At 37.5% G+C, this 27,245-nt stretch overlaps 1 protein-coding gene across 2 annotated transcripts in view; it reads left to right on the plus strand.

The window, feature by feature from the left end:
- The window catches only part of LOC145357541 (serine/threonine-protein kinase NLK-like), a 159,560-nt gene extending 135,304 nt beyond the window's left edge, over positions 1 to 24,256 (plus strand). Inside the window, exons 8-12 of one of the 2 annotated variants that reach the window (XM_080210996.1) lie at positions 15,092 to 15,145; positions 17,991 to 18,077; positions 18,577 to 18,775; positions 20,564 to 20,657; positions 22,513 to 24,256. In XM_080210996.1, coding sequence (XP_080067122.1) covers positions 15,092 to 15,145; positions 17,991 to 18,077; positions 18,577 to 18,775; positions 20,564 to 20,657; positions 22,513 to 22,567 — 489 coding nt within the window. In that variant the 3' untranslated portion in view covers positions 22,568 to 24,256. The remainder of the gene's footprint in view (positions 1 to 15,091; positions 15,146 to 17,990; positions 18,078 to 18,576; positions 18,776 to 20,563; positions 20,658 to 22,512) is intronic. The other variant, XM_080210997.1, reaches the window with a different exon arrangement.
- The last annotated feature ends 2,989 nt before the right edge of the window (positions 24,257 to 27,245 follow it).

Raw genomic sequence — 27,245 nt, forward strand, 5'->3', positions numbered from 1 at the left:
ATCCACCACTCCTGTCACCCTATTATTGACAATGTGCTTTCAGCCATCTAGGCTTAGGCTCTAGAACTCCCTATCTAAAGTTATGCATGTCTCTCTCCTTTTAAGACACCAATCTTGTTCACCAAATTTAGTCATCCACGTCTAATATCTCCACCTTTGGCTCAGCATCAGTTTTAATCTGATTATACAACTGTGACACTGAGTTTCTTCCAGATGGTAAATAAATTCAAGCTATTAATCTTCTGTAGTAATAACTTATCAAGTGCTTTCCTACTGTCCATGTACACTGAATCTACAAGGTTTCCACCATCGATCATGTCTCATACCTCTTCCAGAAATTGAAGATTGTTGAGAACAATGATCCTTATTGAAATCTATACTAGCTACTTCTAATTTCTTTTTAAGAATGAAAATAGATAAAGATTTTTGCCTTTTTGCTTGCTTCACAGCTATTAAACAAAATAACCTGCGATTGCCAATATTGGCTCAATCTTTGTTTTTCAAAAAATGGGTATGCTCTGACCAGTCCTGTACCCACAACACTTCCATGCTCAACAGAGTAATGAAATGTAACTTCACAAGCAGTTGCAACTGTCTTCCTCCTGTCCCTCGGGATTCTGGAGTGCATCCCAATAGGCCCTGACAATTTGTCTGCTTTTAGTTTACTAAATTATCTAAACTTTTTATTTTGATCAGTCATAGGGTGGCACGATGGTTAGCACTATTGCCTCACAGCTCCAGGGACCTGGGTTCGATTCCCAGCTTGGGTCACTGTCTGTATGGAGTCTGCACGATCTTCCCATGTCTGTTTAGATTTCCTCTGGGTGCTCTGGTTTCCTCCCACAAGTCTGAAAGACATGCTGGCCAGGTGTTAGGTTTGGCCGTGCTAAATTTCTCCCTCAGTGTACCTGAACAGGTGCTGGAGTGCAGTGACTAGGGGAATTTCACAGTAACTTCATTGCAGTGTTAATGTAAGCTTATTTGTGACACTAATAAATAAACATACCTGACATGATTGGACAATATTTCTTCAAAATAGCATGAAAATCGCTTCTGAATCTTTCATAATTGAACCGAATTGTCCAAAAGAGTAGCTAATAAAATGCTACATTGTAATGATGACTGGAAATTCACCTCTTATGTAAATGCATGGAATCTCTTTGTGGCAAACTGTCATTTGAAATTGTGCAGTCAGGTTGGAATCTGTCTGCTGTAACCTGTTATTGCTGGAGACTTCAATGTGACAGCAGCAGCCTAAATTGGGAAATGTCTTTTTGGGTATGACTGCTGCCAGCATGCCCTCCTGCACTTCCTTTGAACTAGGTTTCATTCCTTAGCATAGTGATAATGGTTGAGTGAAGGATATGCCAGTCTGAGAATACAGATTAATGGTCCAGATTTTGTGGTACAAATTATTCTATTCCAAAAAAGCTGGTATAAACAACTGAGTTTGGGCCAATCTTTACACGCTTTCATATTTCCATATTTTCAGCATATGCCCCACTAGCAATTCAAATTTTTCAAGTGATTAGAAATTAATTTACACTTGAATAGTTAAAATCTTCTGGTGAATTGAGTAGGAAAGTACTTCAGTGTATTTCATGTGTTTGAATGCCAGATCCCTCGGCACGATGGTGTTATACCTTGGCTATAGGAGGAGCCAGGCAACTCTAACTGGATGATTTCCACGTTTAACTGCCGATTTGAAGATGATGTTAGATTTATACCTTAATTGAAGTGAATTCTAATAGCATCATTGCCTTTGTGTTAATTGTGTGTCGTTGCTGGGTGTTCACTAGAGTTGTCTATAAATAGACAGACTGAAAATGTGATTGTTGGAGTTGGAAGGTGTATGCTTGTAACTGGAGTTCTGTAACAAAATATTGGTGCCAGTATTAGGCAAGTGTTCTGAAGGACAACACTGGGAACTGAAGTTCAAATTGCTTGTGGAATGATGGCTGCCTTAGGAAGAGTTTTTAAAAAAACCCTCAGAATTATTTTGTTACTATTTGCCCTTTCAGTCTGAAGGGCAAATAGTTACAGTTCTATACAATTGAACTGTACTGCCTGAACTTGCTGTTTCCAGATCCTGTAACGAGAAACAAAAAAAAGCTTGTAATTATCCCTCCAATGCAAAATTCTTTGTTGCGACACTTCAGATTGTGGGAATTGAGCATTTTTTATTCTCGACTGATTCCCAGGAGAACTGATCCACACATCCACCACCCTATGTATGTGGTTACATCTCATTTTACATTACCAATGCACAAGTACTCCCCTAGAGTTAAATGGAACAAGTTGTATGGGAAAATAGAAGAGAAATGGATAGATATTTGAGAGCAAATGTAGTTGCTCTTTAATTTTGAACAGATTAGGTGGATTTGTAGAGTCTTTTCCAGTCCAGACGTTGTTGCTGTTTTCCTTAATTCCGCTGTAAGGTGTGTAAAATCTATAGTTGAGGCGTTAATGCCCTAGAGACCCATCACAGGACAGCACAGAATAGTGGGATGTAAGATTTTAAAGAACCTTATCTTGCTCCAAGTGAAACAATTTTTTTGTACTGTTCTGTATTAGAGTTGTATGTTTTTTTGGAAAGGATTTGAATCTTTTGAAATTATTTAGTAAGAAATCAAATAAATGAATTTTTTCAGGGTTAAAGTGTAATCAACTATTGGAAATGCTTAAAATAAATTATGTCAGATACTTGAACGATGCTACAGTACTTCTTGAAGTATAACAGATATGCGACATTCTGACTCAAACCAAATTGTGGTTTTCTTTCACTAACGATCTAGTAATGTCTAATCTAGCATCATATCATAGACTTGGGACTAAAATTTGATCAGTGTAAGCCAAAACTTACACAGCCTAAAATACCATCTTCAAATTTCTTGAGTTGTCTTTGTTTTTGCTGCACTTTCACTTAAGCTAGCAAATGTCTTTCCATTGGGTCAAGTTGCCACTTTTAAGTTTTTGCTTTAGAATTCCAATCTTAATTATCTCTGAAATAAATAGCAACTAATAATAGTAAACTCTGGGCCTTTAACTTTTCAAAAAACTAGCAATATTAAGCTTTAGTTGAAAGATGTAAAAGAAAAATCTCACGTATGCATTGAATTAGAACCGTATCCATTTTTGTGAGCCTGTTTCAAATGCACTTTTAAAAGTTGGAATGGACAGCTTTTGGCACATCACTGCTGGGTGCTATCTTGAAGAGTTACAAACCTTAAATTTTGCCAACACTGGATTCCAGGAAATTTTAAGCATTACTCTAGACTTAAATTGTATACTGTCATGCTGAAGTGCTGTTTCAGTTTTTGGCATGAAGTTTCCCAATGAATATTGATTTTTCTCCACTTAAACTGCACATAAACTGAAATAAAAACTGAAAACTAGAAAAACTGAAGAAGGGTCATATTGAACTTAATGTTTGCTCTGTTTCTATCCATTGGTGCTACCAGACCTGCTGAGTTTTTGCAGCATTTTCTGCTTCATTTCAGATTCCCAGCATCCACAGTATTTTGCTTTTATGGAGCTAAAGTGTGATTGCTTCCAGGTTACAAAAAGAAACAGTCCTGAATTAGAATTCACTTTGTGGTTGACTTTCAGTTGAGGGCTATGTAAATGAAATATGTACAGCATTATTTGACAAGTACTTTTGAACATGCAGTTGCGTAAGAACATTTCTTGGGTTCTTAAATAATACTATTAAAACTTTTCTGCAGTGGACTTAATCAGACTTAGTTTATAATCATAGATGACTGATTCATACCTTGATCAGAAAATACCATGGCTTTCATAATTGCCCCTTCTCAAGAGAACACTGATGAAAGTTATATTTAAATAATGAAACACTTTGTGAAAAACCCCAACCCTTAGTGATCTTGTGTCATTTTTAATTATGGGTGGACTTTCAGCAGATGAAAGAAATTTGGTTGTTACTGCAGAAACAGATTTTCAGAAGCTAGTTGAGGAGGTTCACTCGCTGACCATTTTATGATAAAATTAAAGACTTTAGTGAAGTATGAAATTAGATTGCAATTGCATTGTGTAACTTGTAAGTGAATCTGTGTACTGGTTTTCTAATTGGTTATGCTATTGGAACAAATTCACCTTGTTGATTCCCAGTTTTAATTATTAAATACGTGCAGAATATTTTTCCTGAAATAAAAATCATCTGGTACAATCAGTGTGTTTGCTATTGAACCCAAATTAAGAGTTTCATTAAACTATTGTACACAATTTAATGCTCCATATTTAAGCTGTTCATAGCTCCAGGGACCCAGATTCACTTCCTGGCATGGGTTGCTGTCTGCGCAGAGTCTGCAGGTTCTATCTATGGGCAGCATGGTGGCATAGTGGTTAGCTCTGCTGCCTCAGCTCCAGGGACGTGAGTTTGATTCCCGAGTTGGCTCACTGTCTGTGTGGCATTTGCACATTCTCCTCGTGTCTGTATGGGTTTCCTCTGGGTACTCCGGTTTCCTCCCACAAAGATGTATAGCTTAGGTTGATTGACCATGCTAAAATTGTCCCTTAGTGTCCTGGGATGCATAGGTTAGAGGGATTAGCAGGATAAATTTGTGTAGTTAGCAGGATAAATTGTGGAGAAAGGGCCTGGGGGTGATTATTGTTGGTGCAGTCTCAATGGACCAAATGGCTGCTTCCTGCACAGTAGGGTGTTTATAAGTGCAGTCAAAAGAAATGCAAAGTAGTCTTTCTTACAGTTCTGAAATGCTAAAGTTGCATTTTATTTTACGCTATTTTATTTGATTAAGGACTAAGCTCCCACAGTGTTAAAGCAAATATATATTCCCTTTGACAAGATAACTACTTGCAAATCCATCCCTTAGTTTTTTTTAAAATTCCCTGGGGAGAATCTGCAAGAGGTATGGGGAAGATGCTTTTTTTGCCCTGTTGTCACTACGTTGAAACAGAATCCCAACCAACCATTGTAATTAATCATCCCAAAACAGTTGTGTACTGAATATTTTAGCACTGGAAACTAATCAAAAGGATTCATAATTTTACAAGTCTTTGAAGGTGGCAGTACAAGTGGAGAAGGTTGTGAAGAAAGCCTATGGTATGTTAGCCTTTATAGGAAGGGGTATAGAGTATAAGAGCTGGAGTCTAATGTTGCAGTTGTATAGAACGTTGGTTAGGTCGCATTTAGAATACTGTGTCCAGTTCTGGTCGCCTTACAACTGGAAGGACGTGGAGACTCTGGAGAGAGTGCAGAGGTGGTTTACCAGGATGTTGCCTGGTATGGAAGGACTGGGTTATGAGGAAAGATTGAGCAAATTGGGGCTGTTTTCCCTTGAAAGATGGCGACTGAGGGGTGATCTAATAGAGGTATATAAGATTATGAAGGGTGTAGATAGAGTAAACAGAGGTAAGCTATTTCCTATGTTAGAGACACACAGTACGAGGGGCCAGGGGCTTAGGGTGAGGGGGGAGAGGTATAACACAGATATTAGAGGGAGGTTTTTCACACAGAGGGTAGTGGGAGCATGGAATGCTCTGCCAAGTAAGGTGGTGGAGGCAGGCACGTTGGAGTTGTTTAAGAGTAAGTTAGACAGGCACATGAGTGGGTTGGAGATGGGAGGATATAGGAGATTGTTTTAAATAAGGTTCGTTAGCATTGAGACGTCCCTGGTAATGTAAAAGTACGTGGTATGATACTAATGTTTTTCTCTTTTAATTCACAGGTTTTAAGTTGGTCCGCCTTGTTGCCCAATGAGGGGCATACATGCGATGGGTCGTACTAGGGCTGCTCTTGAATGTTCGAGAGTAGCCTGGTGCTTCTTGTCGTTAGTGTGTGCTTAAACTGGACCAGATGCTGGGCAACACGACAGCTCAGTGACTATCACTGTTTGCTGTGCAGACACGTGGATTTGGGCCAGCGTCTGTGGGAGTTTGCGCATTCTCCCCGTGCTTGCCTGGGTTTTCTCCGGGTGCTCTGGTTTCCTCCCACACCCCAAAGATGTGCTATTAGGCTGAATGGAGGTAATAAATTGTCCCTAAATTAGTTTCCCTCAATGTGGATTGCCATAAACAATAGGTAAGGGTCATGGGTGGAGGGGGGGACTGGTAATGTTAAAATGGCGGCGCGGGCTCTTTGGGCCGAAGGGCCTGTTTCCCGGGCTGTTTTGATTCTTTGTTCTTCAGTTATATTACATATACTCATTTTCATTTTAAGCTTCTTGTTTAAAGCTTATCTAGTGTTTTGATTCAAGATGCAGAACTACCACAGACTTCGTACTTCATTATTATATTCTAAATTGTGAAATTGAGCTAGCTTTAAACACATCACATCATGTTTTTAAAGGTAAATATTTTGTATCTATAGTTCTTATTACATTGAACAAATAGTTTCAGTGCTTGTGCAGGTTTTTAATACGTACAGTCCCTTTCTTTTGAGTGTAATTGTAGTACAATGTTTTGTGCATACCAGCCTGGTGCAATCATGGAATGAGAGGTACATCCTCAATTTCTCCCAGACAAAAGTTTATTGTACAATTGTTTGGAAGCGTTTGTATTTTTTCCATACTTTTTTTTCCTCAAAGTGCATAGATATCTTTGAACACCCTTGTATACGATTTGTATTCATTCAGCTTCAACATGTTGAAAGTTGAATAGATGACAAGGAAAATAATACAATGCCTAATGACATCTTCACTAATGTAAAGGACAGAGTAGAACAATTGCAAATCAATACTGTTCATGGTCTGCAAAGTTACAACTGAGGTTTGGGTTTTATTCCATCTTAAAAAAAAAATTTTTGCCTAGTATTGATGGGAAATACTTATTGAGGAAAAGCTGAACTAATATGAGAGGCATAGAATCATTTATGGCACAGAAGGAAGCATTTGGCTCAGCAAGTCCATATCTGTTGTCCACAGAGAAATCCAGGCAATCCCACTTTCCTGCTCCCCATAGCCCTGTAAGTCTCTTTCCTGTAAGTGCCTACCCATCTTCCTTTTGAAATTATTGATCGTTTCTGTATTCACCACCTCCTTGAGCATCAGGTTCCAGGTCATTACCACCAGCTGCATACAAACATTCTTCCTCGTATTACCCCTGCATTTCTTACCAAAATTCTAAATCTGCCTCCCCTCGATGATTTACTGGCGCTAAAGTATTTTGCGGGCAACTAGAATATCTTATGTTCAGCAATTGGGGTCTGCACCCATCGGCCTAATGTTTACTTTTAAATATTAAAAATCTGGATTTTTTTAATACCCCTGTCTTGATTCATTTATTTTACTAAAGGCGCACTGAGTAATTTGTCAGTTTTACACTAGTTATATCTTTGGAAATTTTATTTCATCAAACCCCTCTGCCCTTTCAGGGAGCAGACCATAAACTCCAAGGTAAATTATGCAGTTAGACTAGACCAAACTTTTGCATTTTATTTTAGCATTAGAGTGAACATAAGATGTTTCGCTCCAGGTTGACTCAATTGAACTACCAGGAAGCTTTTATCAAAACAAACTTTATTTAAGAATACAGTTAGTTAGAATGTAACAAAAATAATTTGCATAACTTTTATCAATACTTAAACACAACAAAGTATAATTCTTAACAGCTAGCTAACTGTTGTTCCAATTTAAAGCAATATCCACACAAATATATATACCCTTCTTCAAATATGCTCATGTGGTGTTAGATTTCCAGCCTTTTAAGATTTCTGGACAGAGATACAGATAGCAGTTTCCAGAGAAGGATGTATTCTCAAACAGCAAGTCTGAGAAAGAAACACTCAAACATCAAAAGCTCAGAGAAAGATGTTCAGATGCCACTTGCTGAACACGAGATTCTCTAGTTGCCCGCAAAATACTTTAGTGCCAGTAAATCATTGAGGGGAGACAGATTTAGAATTTTGGTAAGATATGCAGGGGTAATACGAGGAAGGATGTTTATATCTAGCTGAGAAAGATGTTCATTTCCTGGCAAATTCCAATCTCCAACTTCAGAGGGGGGAAAGAGATCCACTGCTCTCTCTTGACTCCAAGCAGCATCTAAGCTTGAATCATTTGTGAACCTTGGTTGACAAGGGAGTTGTATGTTATGGGGGACAGGTTGAATTGCAGCCTTAGTTCCACTTTCCAATCAGCTTGATGGGCTGAATAGTCTACTCCTGCTACTTATCTTAAAAACTTTCAACCTCATTTGTACCATTACAAGTCTACCTCTTACAAAAGCCCAACTTCACCCCTGCTTCAATCCTCTACTACTGAAACTCTTATTGATGCCTTTTTTTACTTGACTGTTTCAATGAGATACTCTGGTGAATACTTCAAATTGCATATCAAGATCAAAAATTATTCAGATGTAAAGAATTACTCTAGATTGTAATATGCCATTCTGTACACAGCAAAATCCCATAGTGTAATGAATGTGTAGTTAACTTGTTTTTGGTGGTATTGCTTAATTGAGGCATGTCAGACAGAACTCTTTGCTCTTCAAATAGAGCCACAAGATCATTAGTGACTTTCATATTGTAAGAAGCATGCTTTCCTCCTGCTGTCTGCAGGTGCTCTGGTATATATTATCCATATAATTTCTTTAACATGATGAAACATCCCAAGGCACTTCTCACAGGAGCATTACAAAACAAAATATGGTACTGAGTCATTTAATCCGATATTGGACCAAAAGCTTGACCAAAGACATTTCGAGGAGTGACTGAAAAAGGGAAGATGAGAACAAGGTCATCTAGTTACAGGAAGGATGTAAATAAGGTTGAAAGAGTGCAGAGAAGGTTCACAAGGATGTTGCCGGGACTTGAGAAGCTGAGTTACAGAGAGAGATTGAATAGGTTAGGACTTTATTCCCTGGAGTGTAGAAGAATGAGGGGAGATTTGATAGAGATGTATAAGATTTTGATGAGTATAGATAGAGTGAATGCAAGCAGGCTTTTTCCACTGAGGCTAAGGTAGGAAAAAACCAGAGGGCATGGGTTAAGAGTGAAAGGAGAAAAGTTTAAAGGGAATATTGGGGGGGACTTCTTCACACGGAGTGATGGGAGTGTGGAATGAGCTGCTGGATAAAGTGGTAAATGCGGGGTCACTTTTAACATTAAAGAAAAACTTGGACGGGCTCATGGATGAGAGGGGTGTGGAGAGACACGGTCCAAGTGCAGGTCAGTGGGACTAGGCAAAAATTGTTTTGGCACAGACAAGAAGGGCTAAAAGGCCTGTTTCTGAGCTGTAATTTTCTATGGTAAGAGGTATAGGGAAAGAATTCCAGAATTTGAGGTCTAGGTAATTGAAAGCATGGTTACCAAATGTAATTGGGAGGCACAAGAGGCCAGAATTAGATGACACAAGGGATTGTAGGGCTGGAGGTTACGGAGATAGAAAGGGGGAAGGCCATGGAGGGATTTGAAAACCAGATGAAAATAACTGACCTGCCACTTTCTACTCCCTATAAACTTGGTCATCCAAACTTGCTCAATGTGACATTTGTGGATTTGTAGGGAAGTCATAAAATGATCTCAAAAATGGCTTCCTCTGCCCTTTCCTCATGGCAATGTGAAACACAATAGATTGCATCCAGACAGAATTGCTAATTAGCTGCCTTTGATCTTGATTCCCTTTCATCTTGGAGGTAAATGGGTAATTTATAATGCAGCTATTTACACCCCAATGTCAACAACATTTTTCTGGGACTTTGGGAGACTCTGGGTCTACACATGATGATGTACTTGGACAGCTACCACTGTCTCGAAGAGTAAATAACTTGTACTTGAATCTTCTCAGTAAAACAATCCAAACGTCCCTTTGATTCCTAACAATCAAACCAGCCAGGTTTACTGTCAAATAGACTGCAGGGTAGACCATGTGGCCTCTTCTTTTAAAATTAAAACTACAGCTGCAGAACATAAGAACCTTATAAACCAAAGATGGCCCCAAAACAGATCTTTTAAACCGCATCATTTTAAAACACCACTTTCTGAAGCTATTTGGTTTGATCTCATGAAGTGGTAATATGCCTGTGAATTATAGACCTGCTTTGGTATGGTTTCAAAGGGTCTTGGTGCTAATCCTACAAAAGGAAATTTGAGTGGTATTTGACTGCTCTATGTTCAGATTATGTGGAGGGGATCCAGGATACATACCATTGCCCCCTCGGGGATATGAGGGGGGGAAAAAAAATCATATCCCAGGTTCTGGGTAAATTATTTTGAGAAATTCAGAGTTATATCTTTAGTCATGTTTAAGTGAGTCAATGTTATTTATCAATTATTTTTTAAACTCATCTTCTACAAGCTGTGCCATCTTAGTATGAGAACAGAATTTACTACTTCTACCATATTATTCAATGAAGTTTACAATGTATTGTTAGAAATGATGATTACCAACATTTGTATTGCATAGACCCAAATGTTTTCCAATCAGTTTCTTTCATATTTATAGTGTACTGTACAACCAACAGGCAGGCTTTGTGATTTCCATATTGTTATATTTTGCTTGTATGGAATTTTTCATTCTTTTGGGTTAGTGATATTTTGTTTAAAAAAATAATCTTTTCTGTTAATTAAGTTTTGCCTTGTATGGTTTTTAAAATAATTCATTTAGGGTTTGGTTGGGGACTGCAGTTTGCTCCATGCCAGTTTTAACTGATATTCACTGTTGCAGTGAAATCTGGTTATCTTGTCTTTTTTATATCTTGCTTTGCCCCCCCCTAGCCGCTTTGCACTCCCATTCCTCCCTCTGTCAGAAAATGGAACCCCACTACCACTGTCAATCATTAATTATCCAAAAGAAAAATGGCCATAAGAAATAGGAATAGGAGTAGACTATTTAGCTCCTCAAGCCTGCTCTGTCATTCAATAGGATCATGGCTGACTCAATATTTTTTATGCACATTTTCCTGCCCTTTCCCCGTAACGCTTGATGCCCTTATTGATCAAAAATCTACCTATTTCGGTGTTAAGGATATATAAGGACACTGTCCCCACAGCCCTCTATGGCAAGGAGTTCTAAAGACTCAACTGTCTTGAGAGAAGAAATTCATTCTCATCTCAGTCTTAAATTAGTGCCTGTTTATTCTGAGACTCTGCCCCTCTGGTCCTAGACTCTCCCATGAGGGGAAACATCCTCTTGGCATTTGCCCTGTCAAGCCCCTTAGGAATCCTATATGTTTCAATGAAATCATCTCTCACTCGTCTAAATTCCAATGGGTTGTGTCCCAACCCATTTAACCTTTCCTCATAAGACAGTCTCTCCACACTGGGGGGACTATACCAGTGAACGTTCTCTGTACTGCCATCAATGAAATAATATATCTGCTTGTATAAGGGGACCAAAACAGCGCTCGGTTCTTCAGGTGTGGTCTCATTAATACTTTGTACAGTTGCAACAAATTTCCCCTACACTCATACTCCAACACCCTTTGAAATAAGGACCAACATTTCATTAGTCTTCCTGATTACCTGATGTACCTGTGTGCTAGCTTTCTGTGTTACTTGCACAAGAAAACCCAGGTCCCTTTTGTGTTGCAGCTTTCTGCAGTTTTTCTCTCTTTAAATAATATTCCTTTATTCTCCCTTCCAAAATGAACAACTTCTACATGATACTCCATTTGCTCACTTAACCTATCAATATCTCTTTGTAAACTATCTATCGTTCTGGAAACTTGGATTTTCACCTATTTCTGTTGTCCCCAAAGTTGGCTACAGTACATTTGCTTCCTTTCTCCAAGTCACTAATATATATATTGTAAACAGTTGCATTCTCAGCACTGATTCCTGTGGAAACCCAGTGGTGACAGGCTGCCAACTTGAAAAAGTACCCCCAAACCCACTTGCTGTTTCCTGCCCAGTAGCCAGTTCTCTATCCATGCCAGTATACTACCTCCAACACCATGGGCTCTTATGCTTAAGCTTTTGAGAGGTACCTTGTCGAACGCCTTCTGGAAGTCCATCTACTGGTTTCCCTCTATCCACTTTGGTTGAGACTTCCTCAAAAAACTCTAATAAATTAGTCAGTCATGAAGCCATACTGACTCTGCTTGATTAATTTTCCAAATTATACTATTACTTCCTTAATAATTGATCCCAACAATATATGTTGGACTGATTGGTCTATAGTTGCTTTTTTGCCTCCCTTTTTGAACAAGGGTATCATATTTTTAGTTTTCCTATCCTCCAGAATCAAGAATTTTTGGAAAATTCCAACCAATGCAACCACTATCTCTCTACTACTTATTTTAGAATCTTAGGATGCAAGCCATCAGGGCCAGGGGACGTGTCTGCCTTTAGCCTCTATTAGTTTATCTAATACTGTGCTTCTCAATCCTTCCAAGGTATGCTCCTTTTCTAGGGTGTCAAAGGTGTTGAAATTCAATATAGAATTTATTTACAGATTTTATGTACAAATGAACCCACTTGTGTCCTCAAACTATTAAAATTAATAATTTTCTCCAATGCACTACAACCATAACACGCAATGTTGTCTGCATACACTTTTCAACTTCATTCCCATGTACATATTTTAAAAAGAAACTGCAAATTTGTCTCACTTTGTCAATCAAGGAACTATATTGCCACTGTTGGAATACAGCAGCCAATTTGCATACAGTAAGCTCCACAAACAGCAGTTGATGTAACAAAATAATCTGTTTGCATTATTGATTGAAGTAAATATTGACCCAAGATAGCTATTGCCCCAGGGGTAGGTGGAGCCTGTATTTAATACCTCAGCCAGAAAAATTGGCCTCCAACTGTCCGGCACTCATTCAGTATTGTACAGGAGTTTCAGCCTTAATTTTTATGCTCAAGTCCTAGAGTGGAACACACACTCAACCTTTACACATGCTGCACTGATGTTTGTTTCATTTTGAGTCTCCCCTTTCTTTTCTCATCTAACTCTGAGCATACAATTCTATGTCCATGTCCTTCCTATGATTGTCTATCAGTGTATATTACTCTCTTCCCTTCTCCCACTTTAGTTATCTATCCTCCTTTAATTGTATACTGTTTGCTTTATCCATTCCCTGTGGTAGCATTTTAACATTCTCACTACTCTGCATGAAATAATTTCTGCTGAATTTCCTATTTGATTTCTTGATGACTGTTTTATATTGGTGGCCCCTAATTTTGCACTTCCCCAGTAGAAGCAATCTGCACATCCACACTTTAAAAACCTGTCATTTAAGATCACTAAATCAGTCTCAATCTTCTCTTTTCAAGATTTGCATGTCAGTGAATTGTATGTGCACATTATCCACTGTCCTCTGGCCCTACTCCACTGAATTGAACTTGGTTGTAACTCTTCAGTGCCACAGAATATAGACTACTTTTGATGCATGATAATGGAACATTGAACCCCAATTACTGCAGCTTGGTTTTCTTGCAAACATTGGCTTTGTGATTTAAATTGATCTCTTCGCCCTTGTGCCAGTAGCCATTATTTACTGCCCAGAACTGTTGTGTATTCATAAATCTAAAATAGACAAATAGCATAATAGTTAGAACATGCAGTGAATAATAGCATGTTCTTGGTGCCAAATAATTGAAAACCTTAAGTTTTCTCCATCTCTGAATCAATACAACAATGGGTGGCCATTCTTCCATAGAACTACTCAATCCTGGTGCCTGAATGCCTTTTCAATATTGCTAGAGATTTTGCCTTCATACATTACCTGGAAGTCATTGGCATTCTTTCCTCTGCATAAGGTGATGGGCATGCAGAAAATTTAATCTGCTGGGGAAGAGGTTGCTTTTCCTGATAACTTAAGAGACTAATCCTTGAAAAGCAGGTTCTGTAACATGGTAATCGGGTGCTGTCAGCTAATTTCAGTGCACCTATTGCCAAGCAACTATAGCCACTGTTTGTTATGGTGGCGAATGCTGGCTCGCAGCTTGTCCTCAGATGTGAGAATCCCATGTTTAGGGCCTTCATATCATGTTTGCAGGCATTCTTGAAGCAAAAGTTTGGATATCCTACTTGTCATGTGGCTCTGATTTCCTTGCTAACAGAATATCATTAGCTATGCAACCATTTTCCATCCTGAAAATGTACGCAAGCCATCAAAGTCATCTCTGCTTGTTAAGTGCCAACATTCTTAGATGATTGCCTTTGAGAGGACTGCGGCACTTGTGGGAGAGATGAAACTCAACGACTTTCATTGTAGCTGTTTATGATGCATTCTTGGCATCTGGTGTAAGGCCCTTACCTGGGAGATGTTACGAGATATTGATAACATTGTGGAAAGAAATGCTGTTTGATCTATTCCCCAGATTTTTTTTTACCAAGTAATGTTTATTGACTAGCAATTGTGATCATCCTGTTGGGATTACCCCTTGCTATTTCACTTTTATAGCTGTATAAAGTAAATTCATGTTTGCCTTTCAAGACTGAAGAGTCCAAATTTTTCTAGCCTGCTCTTATAACTTAGTCCTCCAGCATCAAAATTAACCTTGTAAGGCACTATTTCAAGTGCTTGAACATTTGTTTCCTTTGTGCAGGTTCAAGCTAACCACCATGTACTTTCAGTACCGTGACCTCAGTTGCTAGTCCACACACAATTTAGAGATTGTTTTTTAAAGACTCACTGAAGCTCATTTATGTTAAGGAAGAAACAGCTTTCGATTGAAGCATTTTCTGGACTCTTCAATAATAGTGTAGCTGTTGGCATTCATTGCAGGGGCACGATGGGTCATTTCACCCTTCAAGCCTGCTCCATCAGTCAATAAAATAATCTACCTCAACTCCTCCTTCCTGCACTGTCCTTGCAACCCTATACTCAAAATATCTCATCAACCTCTATTTTGCACATACTGGATGACCAAGTATCAGTAGCTAGTTCTTAGGATTAGAAAATTCCAAATATTCACAACTTCTTGAGTGAAGAAATATTTCCTCATCTCTGGCCAAAATGGCCAACCTGTTGTTCTGGTAATGTGACCTTATGTTCTAGATTCTCTCTTCAGGGAAACGTTTTTTCAGCATCTACACTATCAAAATCTACCCATTTAAAATTTTTCAATTAGATCACTCCTCATTCTTCTATTCAATCACACCTCATAAAACAATTCCTTCATCCCAAGAATCAGTCTAGTGAACCTTTGTTCTACTCCCTCTAGGGCAACTACATCCTTCCTTGCGTAAGGAGATCGAAACTGCAAACAGGATTCCAGGTGTGGCCTCATCAATTTCCTGTTAATTATAGTACAGTTTCCTTAATCTTATAATCTAATTCCTTTGTAACAAGAACTAATATACCATTGTTTTCCTAGTTGCATGTATTTGCATGTTAACTTGCTGTAATGCACAAGGACACCCAGGTCCCTCTGCACACATTTCCCAATTCTTCACCATTCAAAAAGTATTCTTTTATATTTCACACTTTGCCACATTGGACAAAAACATGGCAAATGGAGTATATTTACCCAACCTGTCCGCAATCTCCTTGCATCCTCCTCATAGCTTGCTTTCTCATCTATTGTCAACAAATTTGAATAAGCAGAATGAGATTAGGCTACCTGACCTATCGTCCCCTATTTCCATTATTAAATAGCGAATTATGTTAGCTGCCTTCCAATCCATCGGCTGTGCTAGAATCTGAGAAATTCCGGAATATCAAAATCATTGCATCTTCTATCCATAGAGACGACTGTATTGTGAGTGACCAGCTGGTATTGTATATTAAATTCAGGGAAGTGTACACAAGCTTTATCTGAACAAAATGTTGGACAGTGAGGCAGGAGGAGTTAAAAAGGCAAGTGTTAGCATGAGAAGGTGCTGGGGATGATGGAGGAGTGGACCAGGGTGTCAAGGAGGGAACAGTGCCTTCAGAATATTGACAGGAGGGGCAGGGAGATGAGGTAGGAATTGTGGAGCATATGTTTTAAATTTTGCATCAAATGTACGTCGAAAACATTTCTTGATGCATTTTATGACTGAATTTATCTGATGTTTATAATTTGTAGTTCAGATCTTCTGTGACTTACCCTGTGAAAAGCTTAACCAGGCATAAAGTGACCCCAGTACTGATTTACACATTAGTTTGTCTCTTCAGTCATCCAATTATTTGAACTGAATGTGTAACAAAAAACAATTTCAAGATTTGATTGTGCTGTAATTGTCCGCCTGTTTTGCACATCTAGCCAATCTATGGAATAGTTTGCAGCTATTTTGGTGAAGGAGCTATCTTCTTCAACTTGTACAACTGAAATTCTTCAGTGTTTATTTTGTGGATGCAACTAAGGTTATAGGACCTGTGTACTTGCACATTTTTAGTGTGTGCATTGAAACCCATTAAGTTTTCCCTGGTGGCATTGAATGGTATGTTACTGAATTATATCAATGAATAAACAGTACTGGTCTAGTTTTAGCCATTGCCAATCTTCATTGTGTAACAGTGAGAAATATCAGTCACTGTAGGATAGAAGTTGGTCACTGTGGGGTAGGAAAAGTTAAGGTTGGCTAAGTGTTTGGTTTGCTGTTCAGTAATTTCTGTAGTGTGTTTCTGGGAACCTGATAACATTGAATCAGGTTTTGTAATGGCTATCAGTTAAGTAAGATCATATAAAGAATGGCTACTTGGGTGAGATACAAAAATTATGCTGCCGTCTGTGGAATTCTGTCTGGGCATGAGTTGAACTCGCCTGGTTACAGTGCTTTCCACTTGCTGTTAATTAGAGACTTGATTTAGATTTTTAAGAGCAAAATTTAAGAACAAGATTAGCACTTTAAACTCCCCCCTAAACCAAACTTCATGGTTGCACTCAGTTTCCTTGCTGCACTCTTGTTTTCTTAGGCTGCGCTAAATGAACAGTATTTATAGAATGTGGTAATTATTTTAAATGTTTAAATAACTTGGAGCACTATTTAGTGAAATGATACTTGTTTTAAAGTTGCACTATGTCTAAAATTCCTGGCGTAAAATGGATAGATTGATAGGCAGCAACATTCTCAGGATCTGTGGCTTATATGGTGCTCTGCTCCTCCGTCAAATGTACAAGCCAATATACTGGTTTTACAACAGAATGGAGATGTTTTATTTAATCCATGATTTTTTTGCTAGTATTTTTCATAGCAAACCATAGCTTAAAGATGTGAGCACAAATTACACTAATCAAAGAAATAGCGTGTCTAAGTATGTTCATTTCTATTTTACTGCCTCTGTTATGCCGCTGTGTCTCATTTGATTGATCCCAGACAGAAGATGGCCAAAGAATCTTTGCCTTGTCTACACCAACCCTAAAACAAGCATGGAATTATGAGAAAGTTAGCTTATCTCTTTGTGGCTAAGCAATTAGTCTGTACACTTATTGCAGAGATACTCATGTTGAGCTTACTTCATGAAAAATTGACCTAACATTAAGTGGTACGAGAATCTGAATTGGCATTTTTTTTTCAAGCTAGACAAAGGCCTAAGTATATAAACACATGTCTCTAAAAAATGTTTGAGCTAATATTAAAATTTGCACCAAAATTATCTGTTTAGTTCAACTAAGTGTCACAAAGCATGATATTTTGTAAATATCACTAGATCAATTGTGGGACTTGAAAGTTGCCTTTAAACAATACATTGTGTGATGGTATTACATTGGTTTAAGCATCGTTTCATGTAAGTTTTCTATTTTGCAAGGTTGCAAGAGGCAAGCCATATCTGCAAATTGAGTGTCAATAAATATGTGCTGCTTTCACACCCCAACTTTTGTATTGGTAAGAAGCAGTTTAACTTGGATTGTGAATTGGGTGTGAAAACAAGAACTGACTCCAAAGCAAGAGTGAGACTTCCTTCTCCAAGAGTTTGTATTCTATTTCACCATAGCCATGTGACTTTAAATAGGACATTTATTGGTTGATCAAATAATTAAAGCAGAACACAAGACTAACTTGGGAATGTCTTGGCAAAGTTTGTTTCCTGTTTTCATTATTATCTCCCCAATATTTACGAAAATGTTTTAAGTGACCAGTTTCACATACAGCTGATAGTCATTGATGTTTTCAAGGTTTCATTTTCTCTCCCTACAGCCATCACTTCCTGTCCTTTACACGCTATCCAGTCAGGCTACCCATGAAGCTGTCCACCTCCTTTGCAGGATGTTAGTTTTTGATCCTGTAAGTATGCAAACTATTTTTCAAATTGTACTGTAAAGCCATGATACATTGAATACATGAAAATGTATTCCTTATAACACCAATTTTATAATCTCCATCAGACTATTTTTTACAATCACTGTTAATTCTTGAATATAATGGTGCACTTTTACTGAAATTCGAGATTACAGCCTCGGAGTCTTCTGCAATTAAAATGAAATGCAATCAATTTGAGAATTTCTGCAGTTGGGGTCTTCTAATCACTTTGCATTGCTCTGGAGATGTCACTTCAGCAATTTTAAGAATGAGCCTGCTGTACTAAGAGCATTTTTAAAGAAAAGGCACAAAGTGCTTCATTTAATTTATTATTTTCTACAGTGGTAATAAAAGTTTAAATTGAAATTTTTTTTTGCCCTCCAGTTTTGTAAGCATCCCTTCTGTAGAAAGGTATATAATGTTTCACAAAATCATTGTAAAGTTTAGGTTGTTGGTTGAAGCTTTTGTTCCCTTTATACCATAGTCAAAAAGAATTTCTGCAAAGGATGCCCTGGCCCATCCATACTTGGATGAAGGACGGCTTCGCTACCACACTTGTATGTGCAAATGCTGTTATACCACATCAACAGGAAGAGTTTACACCAATGACTTTGAGCCCATCACCAATCCCAAATTTGATGACAGCTTTGAAAAAAACCTGACATCTGTTCGGCAGGTTAAAGGTCAGTGCAATTTTGAATACTTTTTTATAGTTGCAGCTTTCTGATTTGAAGCTTACAGCATACTAGTTGTATTTAACCAAAAACATTTTATAATTGATTGAACACAACACATTGCTCTTGATGCCTTTGATTTAGGACTGATAAATGGAGTACATGCATCACTATAGTAAACTATGTCATGCAAAGCAGGTCCCAGGTTCAGCACCTGGTCTCGGCTAAGCTATTGTGGCAGTAGAAGTGGAGCACTACAATTTGTTGCTATTTCCATCCTAATCTTTGATTTGATTTATTATTGTCACATGTCTAGGCATATAGTGAAAAGTATTGTTTCTTGTGCAATATATGGACAAAGCATACCATTCATAAAAAAGAAAGGAGAGAGTACGGAATAAAGTGTTACAATCATAGCTAGAGTGTAGAGAAAGATCAACTTAATATGAGGTAGGTCCATGTAAAAATCCAATGCCAGCAGGGAAGAAGGTATTTGAGTCAGTTGGTACATGACCACAGACCTTTGTATCTTTTTCCAAGGAAAGAAAGTGGAAGAGAGTATTTCCAGGAAGCGTGGGGTTCTTGATTTATGCTGGCTGCTTTTCAGAGATAGGAAGTATAGACAGAGTCAATGCATACTGGATTGAGCTTTGTAGTTTCTTGTGGCCTTGGACAGAAAAGGTGCCATACCAAATTGTGATACAACCAGAAAGAATGCTTTCTATGATGCATCTGAAGAAGTTGGTGAGAGTCGTAGCAGACATGCCAAATTTTCTTAGCCTACTGAGAAAGCAGAGGTGTTGGTGGGCTTTCTTCACTATGGCATCAGCATGGAGGGACCAGGATAGGTTGTTGATGATTTAGACACTAGAAATTTGAAGCTCTCGACCATTTCCATTTCAACCCTTTGACGTCATTTCCTCCATTTCCCTTCCTGAAGTCGATGACAATCTCCTTCGTTTTGTTGACATTGAGGGAGAGATTATTGTCATCACACCAACTCAGAGTACCAGGTCATGGAGTTTGGAGATCGGTTTTTGTGGGAATAATGGTGTTGAAGGCTGAGTTGTAGTCGATTAAATTGGAGTCTGACCAAGGTGTCTTTGTTTTCCAGGTGTTCCAGAGTTGAGTGTAGGGCCAAGGAGATGGTGTCTGCTGTGAACCTGTTGCGGCAATAGGTGAACTGTAGTGGATCTAGGCAATCTGGGAGGCTTGAATTGATTTGTATCATGACTAACCTTTTGGACGCCTTCATAATAATGGATGTCGGAGCTACCAGATGATAGTCATTAAGGCACGCTGCCTAGCTTTTCTTAGTTAACTAAGAAAACTTAGTTAAAAACTTAGTCTCAAGCCCCCCTGCCAAGACCTATCTGCTTATCGCTCCACCGTCACATTCAAAAACCTTCTAAGAAACTTCTTGTAACTAAACTATCATTTGCACTTTTTAATTTCTTGGTTTCTTGTTTCTTGGTTTGGCATGTGTTCATTTTTATCTGTATGCATTTCTTTCTCCCAGTGGCCTGGGACATACTTAATATTAAGACAATTCATAAATGCAAGTTTATCCCATATCATTTGTTGAAATTCCATTACACTGTTGCTATTTGAATATTAGCATTGCAGAATTTTATGTGCAGTTATACAGTTCAATTATTCACATCTTCAACTGATTTTACTTGCTCAAAATAAAACCTTTTGATGGGAGAAATTGTGAAACAAATCAAAATGATGCAGAATTTGGCAAATTAAACAGTTGTATTCTGATAACTGAATATAATAATTTCTGTCCTATAGAGCTCATTCATCAATTCATTCTGGAACAGCAGAAAGGGAACAGGGTTCCACTATGCATCAACCCACAGTCTGCTGCATTTAAAAGCTTTATCAGGTATGTTGATGCCAATCAGTTTGTGTGGAATAATTAATTTAAAAAGGCTAGCTGAGTTACAAAGAGGTATTGAATCCAAGTCATTCCTGAAAGATACCGTTCTTGCTTTCTTTAAGTGAATAAATCAGGAAGCTAATGTTTTTTATTTTTAAAAAAGCACATTGGAATGATGTATTTATTTTTATCCTAAATAATGGAAATTACATATCCTTGTGAAATTAAATAATTTGTAGACGTTTCAATTTATAAACAAGAATCCTTTAGAATATTTTCAATTCATCTTAACTAAAGACAGATTTGAGATAAATATGCAAACAAGATCTGAATCCATATTGTATTCCAAATCTATTACCTAAAGTCACTTGGCCTTCTGGAAAACAAACCTTCTTAATTTGTTTCTGTTTTTGAATTATTGTTTGAGGATTTTTTTGCAAAAAGTATAAATGCCACCAATCTTTTTTGCCATAAATAGAATATGTACCAAGGATAATATAAATAGCGTTGGGTAATGTTCAAAGTATGGATTCACAATTTCTCATTCGTAGAAATTCCACTCTTGGGAGAAGAACTTTTTTTAACTTCTATCATTGCTTTGATATGTGTACCAAGTACATTCTCTATACCTGCCTGTGTGACTATTATTTATATCTGATCCTGAATATTGTGAAGCTGTTTGGCTGTAGAAGGCATCACCCAAGTTCAGGCCTCTCCTTACCCTGTTCTCACTATTGCACACTTCCAGTGGTGATCAGGGATCTGTGAGTAGTGATCTAGAGAAGGAATTTCTCCTGCCCACTGAACTGAGGCTGTGGTAATTGTGTACTTACCACACAGCCCTTGTTGAGTTCAGTGCATACTGAACACTTAGGTCTTGCAAGCCTATTTTCAACGTGCACATCATAATGAATTATTTGTTTTGAAATCTGCATTTGACATCAGTAAAGTTGACAGCCACCCTGTATTAGATTTAAAGTGCTTACCTTTTGCAGAGCACAGAAGATATTGTAAGCGTAGTTATGGATAAGTGTACGTTTTCCTTTAAAGCTGAGTGATCGATAGGGCTAAAAGTCAAGTCTATCATTCTTTCAATTTGAAGGTTTAGCAAAATTTAGGATACGCACCTCAGTGACATCGGAAATGTTTGATTATTTTTCAGTTTTTAGCACAATATTGCCATTCATGGTATTATTTAATAATGCCATTAAATATATTAAGCTATTTGCAATACATCCAGTGATAACTGATTTTCAATCAGTTACATTTTCATTGCTCAAATGAGGTATAATGTTTTGGAATGGGTTCTGTTATTGACTTGTCCATTAGCCATTTAAAATGAAACAAATCTTTCGTTTGTCAATTTTGTTCACCTTTAGGTGAAATTGATAATCAGTGTGAGATGTTTAACAGCAATATTCAGACTTTTTTATTGGAGGACCCCTTTACAAATGAATTGGCAATCACCATCCACTGTGTATATTACTCCTAATTAGCATACAAAGAGTGTTTTGATGATGCTTTTGAGAAAACGAGTATTTACTTAAAAATACTATGGAATGGGTGTGATATTTGGTGCACACTACTTGTGGCTTGTATCAAGCTCACCTCCAGCTGCCACTTAGTCATCTAACTTGGACCACAGAACACCCACAGTGCTCGCATCATCCATCCATAATGCTGATGAGTTTATTGAATCCTGAAGTAACTGCAGGCCCCAGTTTGAGAACTATTCTGTTTGATGGCCAGTTGGAAATGAACAATATGAAATGAATTTGGATACATTTTAAATTTCTGTAATGCTTAATTATCATAATAAAGCCTGAAATGGTTTATATTTTGTTTTTTTGTTCTCCAACAGCTCCACAGTAGCTCAGCCCTCTGAGATGCCTCCGTCTCCACTGGTATGGGAGTAAGTGGAAGAAACTACTGATGACAAACATTTTAGGTTCTTACTAGAGTCTAAAATTTGCAGTACCATTTATGTCGGGACAAGTGTGTAATTTTACTTATAAAATTTTTAAGAAGTTAAAATAAACCACTGATAATTGTAAAGAATATACTTTTAGGAATATGCTGGACTTGTATTTTTTAGGGATAAAATTGGTGGTTATGCTTTGAAATAAAGCAGCTTTAGCAAGAGCTGCACAGTTTGTATGTATTTATGGAACCATGTGCAGCCTTCGCTTTTTGGCTTTGGAAAAAACAAAAGCTGCACTAAAATGAACTAGGTGTCTTGACGTTGAAGTGGGACATGGAACAGGCATGTACAGGATCTCTAAGGAATCAACGCTGACCCATTCCTGAAGACACTTGGAACCGAGGCTGGCTAAGAATACAAAGTTTATGCCGACTAATCATGAAGTCACGTCAGTTGATAAGGCTATTTAATGAAATGGGCATGTCACCTGACAGTTCAATTCTTTAGCTTCTCTTCAGAGCTGTGACAGTGGTTTGCTGTTGTTTGTAAAACATTGTGATTAGAAAGAGATGGAGTGAGTGTGGATTTATCACTCAAAGTAATTTATGTTTCCCCGGTCCCTTAATTATATTTAACCAATTTTTAGAAACATTTTGTTTTATTTCTGCAGTCAAACCTCAAGCATGCATCATCCCACATTACTTGTGTATATAAGTCCAGTGTTGGGTAGATTTTAAAAGTCTTGACATTACTGTATAGAGGAATTAGCTTGCACATTTTAGGTCTGTGAAATATTCCGTGAAAGTTATTTTCTGCACTGGACATGTAACAGGAAAAAAAAAGCAGCACATAGGCGATTATGTTAATTGTGTCTTGTGTCTTTAGGCAGAACTGTGTGGAAGTGTTGATCTGAAACGTCACAGTAGTGCAGTTTTAATATCCTTTCTGACAAATCCTTATCTACTGGAACACTGAACTATTCTGTGTATATGTATATATGAACAGAAATTGAAGGCTCTACCTCCAGGAGTATACAACTTGGTTTGTTTACCTCCACGTTTTTTTTAAAAACAATTCAGCGTGGGGATTTAAAACTTGAATGTCCCTTCCAGCTTTTATATTTAAGAAAAAAAAGTTTTTCACATGTACGAAGGAACCTTTATGGATTGTCTTAAATACGCAATTGTATTCAAAGCTGAGAATATGACCCCAGGCTCGGTCATTAGTACTTGACTGTTAAATAACTGTAGTTCATATCTGTATTTAGCATTGGACTCTTGCTGCGAGTGACCCAGAGCAAAGGTGTGCACAGATTTCAGTTAGATCCCTAATCTTGTTTTCCTTTTTAAAATTTTAAATGAAGTAATGGCTTGCTGTGACACAGACTGTCATGCTGGAAATTGCATCTATTGACAATTAGGAATAATAGAGGTTTATGAATTTTAAAAATACAAGGTTATTAAGCCTCAAACCTTAACAAATGAAATTTTAAAGGCTTGTATTTGAAGATTTCTGTTTTCAGTAAACAGGGGCAAAAAAAAGTCCTGAGAGCCTGCTGAGAAACCAGTTTCAAGACTTCACCTGAGGTTCATCGTCCTATGTGACACATTTGCCGGTCACTTTGTACAATGTAGATTTGAAGTACAGTGGTGGAAATTCATTAAATGTGACATTTAAAAGAAAATCAGTGTGGTATTAGTGAGTTTGTCATCACATATTTATACACAAGTCCTCTTATTAAGTTTCTCTTTCTGATTTGTGATTTCTGTACCTAGCTGTTGATTCTCAAGCATCTTTGAGGAAAAACATATTTCTTAAGGTTAGTTATCTTATGCCATTAGTTACATGTTGAAAAGGCACACATAATTATCTTGCTTTATTTGAATATTCTAAACTTTGTGTGCTCTTTTCTGTGAATGCAGACACCCCTGAATTAGAACTTTGCCCACAAAGCATTACAGTATAACCCCTCCATTCTGGAAATGTAAAATCCAGGAATGCCAGTTGTCCAGAAACATTTTGAGCAGACCCAAGCAACTTGTTTAACTTGTGGTCTGCCACTCGACTGTTTGGGCCCTGCAACAAATCAAGAAGGCATGAGCTCACCTGATCTTGGGATCAAGGGTAGAAAATGGACGAAGAAGAGTTGTATTTTCCTGTGCTACATAGTCACTGTTTCTCTTTACTGTCTTTGTCAGTCTGTCTCCCTACATCGCTCTGTCTTTCGATCACTTCCTCTATCTCTCTCTAATAGTCCCTCATTTGTCAATCTTTATTTCCATCTCCTGATTTCTCTCTCTGGCTGCTGGAGCGGAAACTTGGAGGATACAACAGTTGAAAAAGTCGAACGGTTTTTATTTCTGCTTTACAATGTTTAGCACTGTTTTGTGTTTCAGGTAAATATTTATATCTGCAATGTCCACCAGTTCACACGTTTGTGGTTAAGCATTCTAATGTAATTCCAAAATCCAGAAATTTGACTTGTGTTCCGCACTAGAACAGTTTTATGGTATACTTGTATAAACTGAGTTTTCCTTTTTGGTCTTTCAAAAAAATGTAATCCAAAAGTAACCATTTGCATCTTCATATGGAAGGGAGAAATCCACTCAATGACTGAAGTTATTTTCGGCACATTGTTCAGTTTACTTTAGAATGCCCTTTTCAGAGTTTATTTGTTCAAATGCCTTGAATTTACCAAATTCACAAACAAGAGAATTAAATAACATAGTGAAGAAAAGATGTTTTTGAAGAAATAAAACTGGACCTTAATATTAAAACATTAACTGAAAATGGCATGCATGTGTTAAGTGTAATCTGAGCATGAAGGTTACTACACATTGCTATGGATTTGAGCATCATCAAATCTGAGATGGATATGAACATGTAAGTTGAGTAGTGTGGATTGGTATGTACTTGGCTTAATTTCTTTAAATAGACAATGATGAAATGTTAGTAACTAGTGTTCATCTTGCATGGGACATGACTATATTCTGAATGATGGGTAGCTTGATAGCTGCATAGCTAAATGTTTTGGCTGACACTGGAATCGGAATTCCCACTATCATCTTCACAAATGCACTTAACCGTAGAGTTTATGAAGTTGAGAGAGATGGAAAATGACAAAGGTAGGAGAAGTGCTCATGTACTGAGATCTCTACTTTGCTTTACTAACGGAAGGAAAGGGCCATTCAATCTGTCAAGCTTCTTCCATTCTGCCCCTATGGCGAAGCTTCTATAAAGTTTTGTCCCTGATATCCAAGGAGATTGAGACCTGACCAATTACTTTCCATAGATGACTGTTTGAAAGTCCTAAGCTCAAGGCAATAAATGCTGTTCTCTACGGTATTTATCTATGATTGCTTATCATTATTACCATCAATCAGTTCCTAATTGAAATGTTAACTCGGGCAACGAAAGAGCTGGCTAAATCACATTTGCTATTGATAATAATCATTGATTTGGGGACAAGGTTGAGAGTGATATTTTCTAAATTCTCACTTGGCGTTTGTTTATTTTGTACTTCTAGTTCTATACCTTTTCCAAGGTTAGACATATTACTTGTATCCACATAATCAATATTTTTTGAGCTCTAGTTATTCTGAAACTACCCTGCCTGAATAATTTCTCCAATTAAAATGCATCTAATTCTATATAATATCTCAGTGGGTGCCAGTAGCTGAAATTCTGCTTCTTTACCAGACTTTCTGAAAATACCTGGTTCCAATCATGAAGCCAACTATTTGATGGATTTTATGAACAAATACTCAGATAAAAGGCTTAAGTGTTCCTTTTTTCCAAAACCCCTGCAATCCCCTAAATCAGTCATTTTCGTATGAACAAAGGCTGATTGTAAAAGAATTATGCATATTTCCCTTTTCTTTTTGCAACTTTGTTTTTCATGAGAAAACTGCCTTGGATAAGAATTTGACATTGAGGTTAGCCAAATTAACATTTGTTGATCCTAATCAACTGCAGCCAGTACCTAAAGTAATTCAATTCCCATCCTAGCATTGGGCTCAATTCAGTAATTACCCCCCAAGCCAAATTTCAGAAGTCACCCCACTACTGAAACAAATTGAACAAAATATATTAAACCTGTTTTAAAGGGCAATGCATCTTTGCAAATAACTGGCACAAATTATGCCAAATGACTGCACACCCAAAAAAAGTCTTGATTTTGAACGAGTATGGAAGGGTAATGTATTAATGATCTATTTGTCTAATTTGAAAACTCAATTTAAGGAATTTCTCCAATGGTTTCAAGTCTATTTGATGATTACCTAAATTAAATAAACATAATGATTGTTGGGTTTGATCCTAATTTAGCCTTTAGCTGCTGTTGGTAAGAACAGTGCAGCTGAGTAATGTACCCCTGAATAGAAAGGGGAGAATCAGCTTTCCTATATTCCTCATTCTTTTCCACTCTTCATAAACTGTTTTAAAAGACGTTTGTTTTTGGCCAGGTTTGATGATGGAGCCTGTCCTCAGACCTAGTATTGGACATTGATTAGCAGCCTGACACTATATCTAATCTTGGATGACTTTGTGGCAGGTAGATGAATACAGATAAGATTTCATTTCTGAAAATCTAGCCATTTATATTACAGAATTCTTTTTTGATTTCGCAGATTTGTCTTATTCAAACCATAGCTTGCATCTTGATGGAGAGTATG

This window comes from Carcharhinus amblyrhynchos, chromosome 23 (assembly GCF_965287045.1).
Source record: "Carcharhinus amblyrhynchos chromosome 23, sCarAmb.v2.hapA, whole genome shotgun sequence".
NCBI classification, from domain to species: Eukaryota; Metazoa; Chordata; class Chondrichthyes; order Carcharhiniformes; family Carcharhinidae; genus Carcharhinus; species Carcharhinus amblyrhynchos.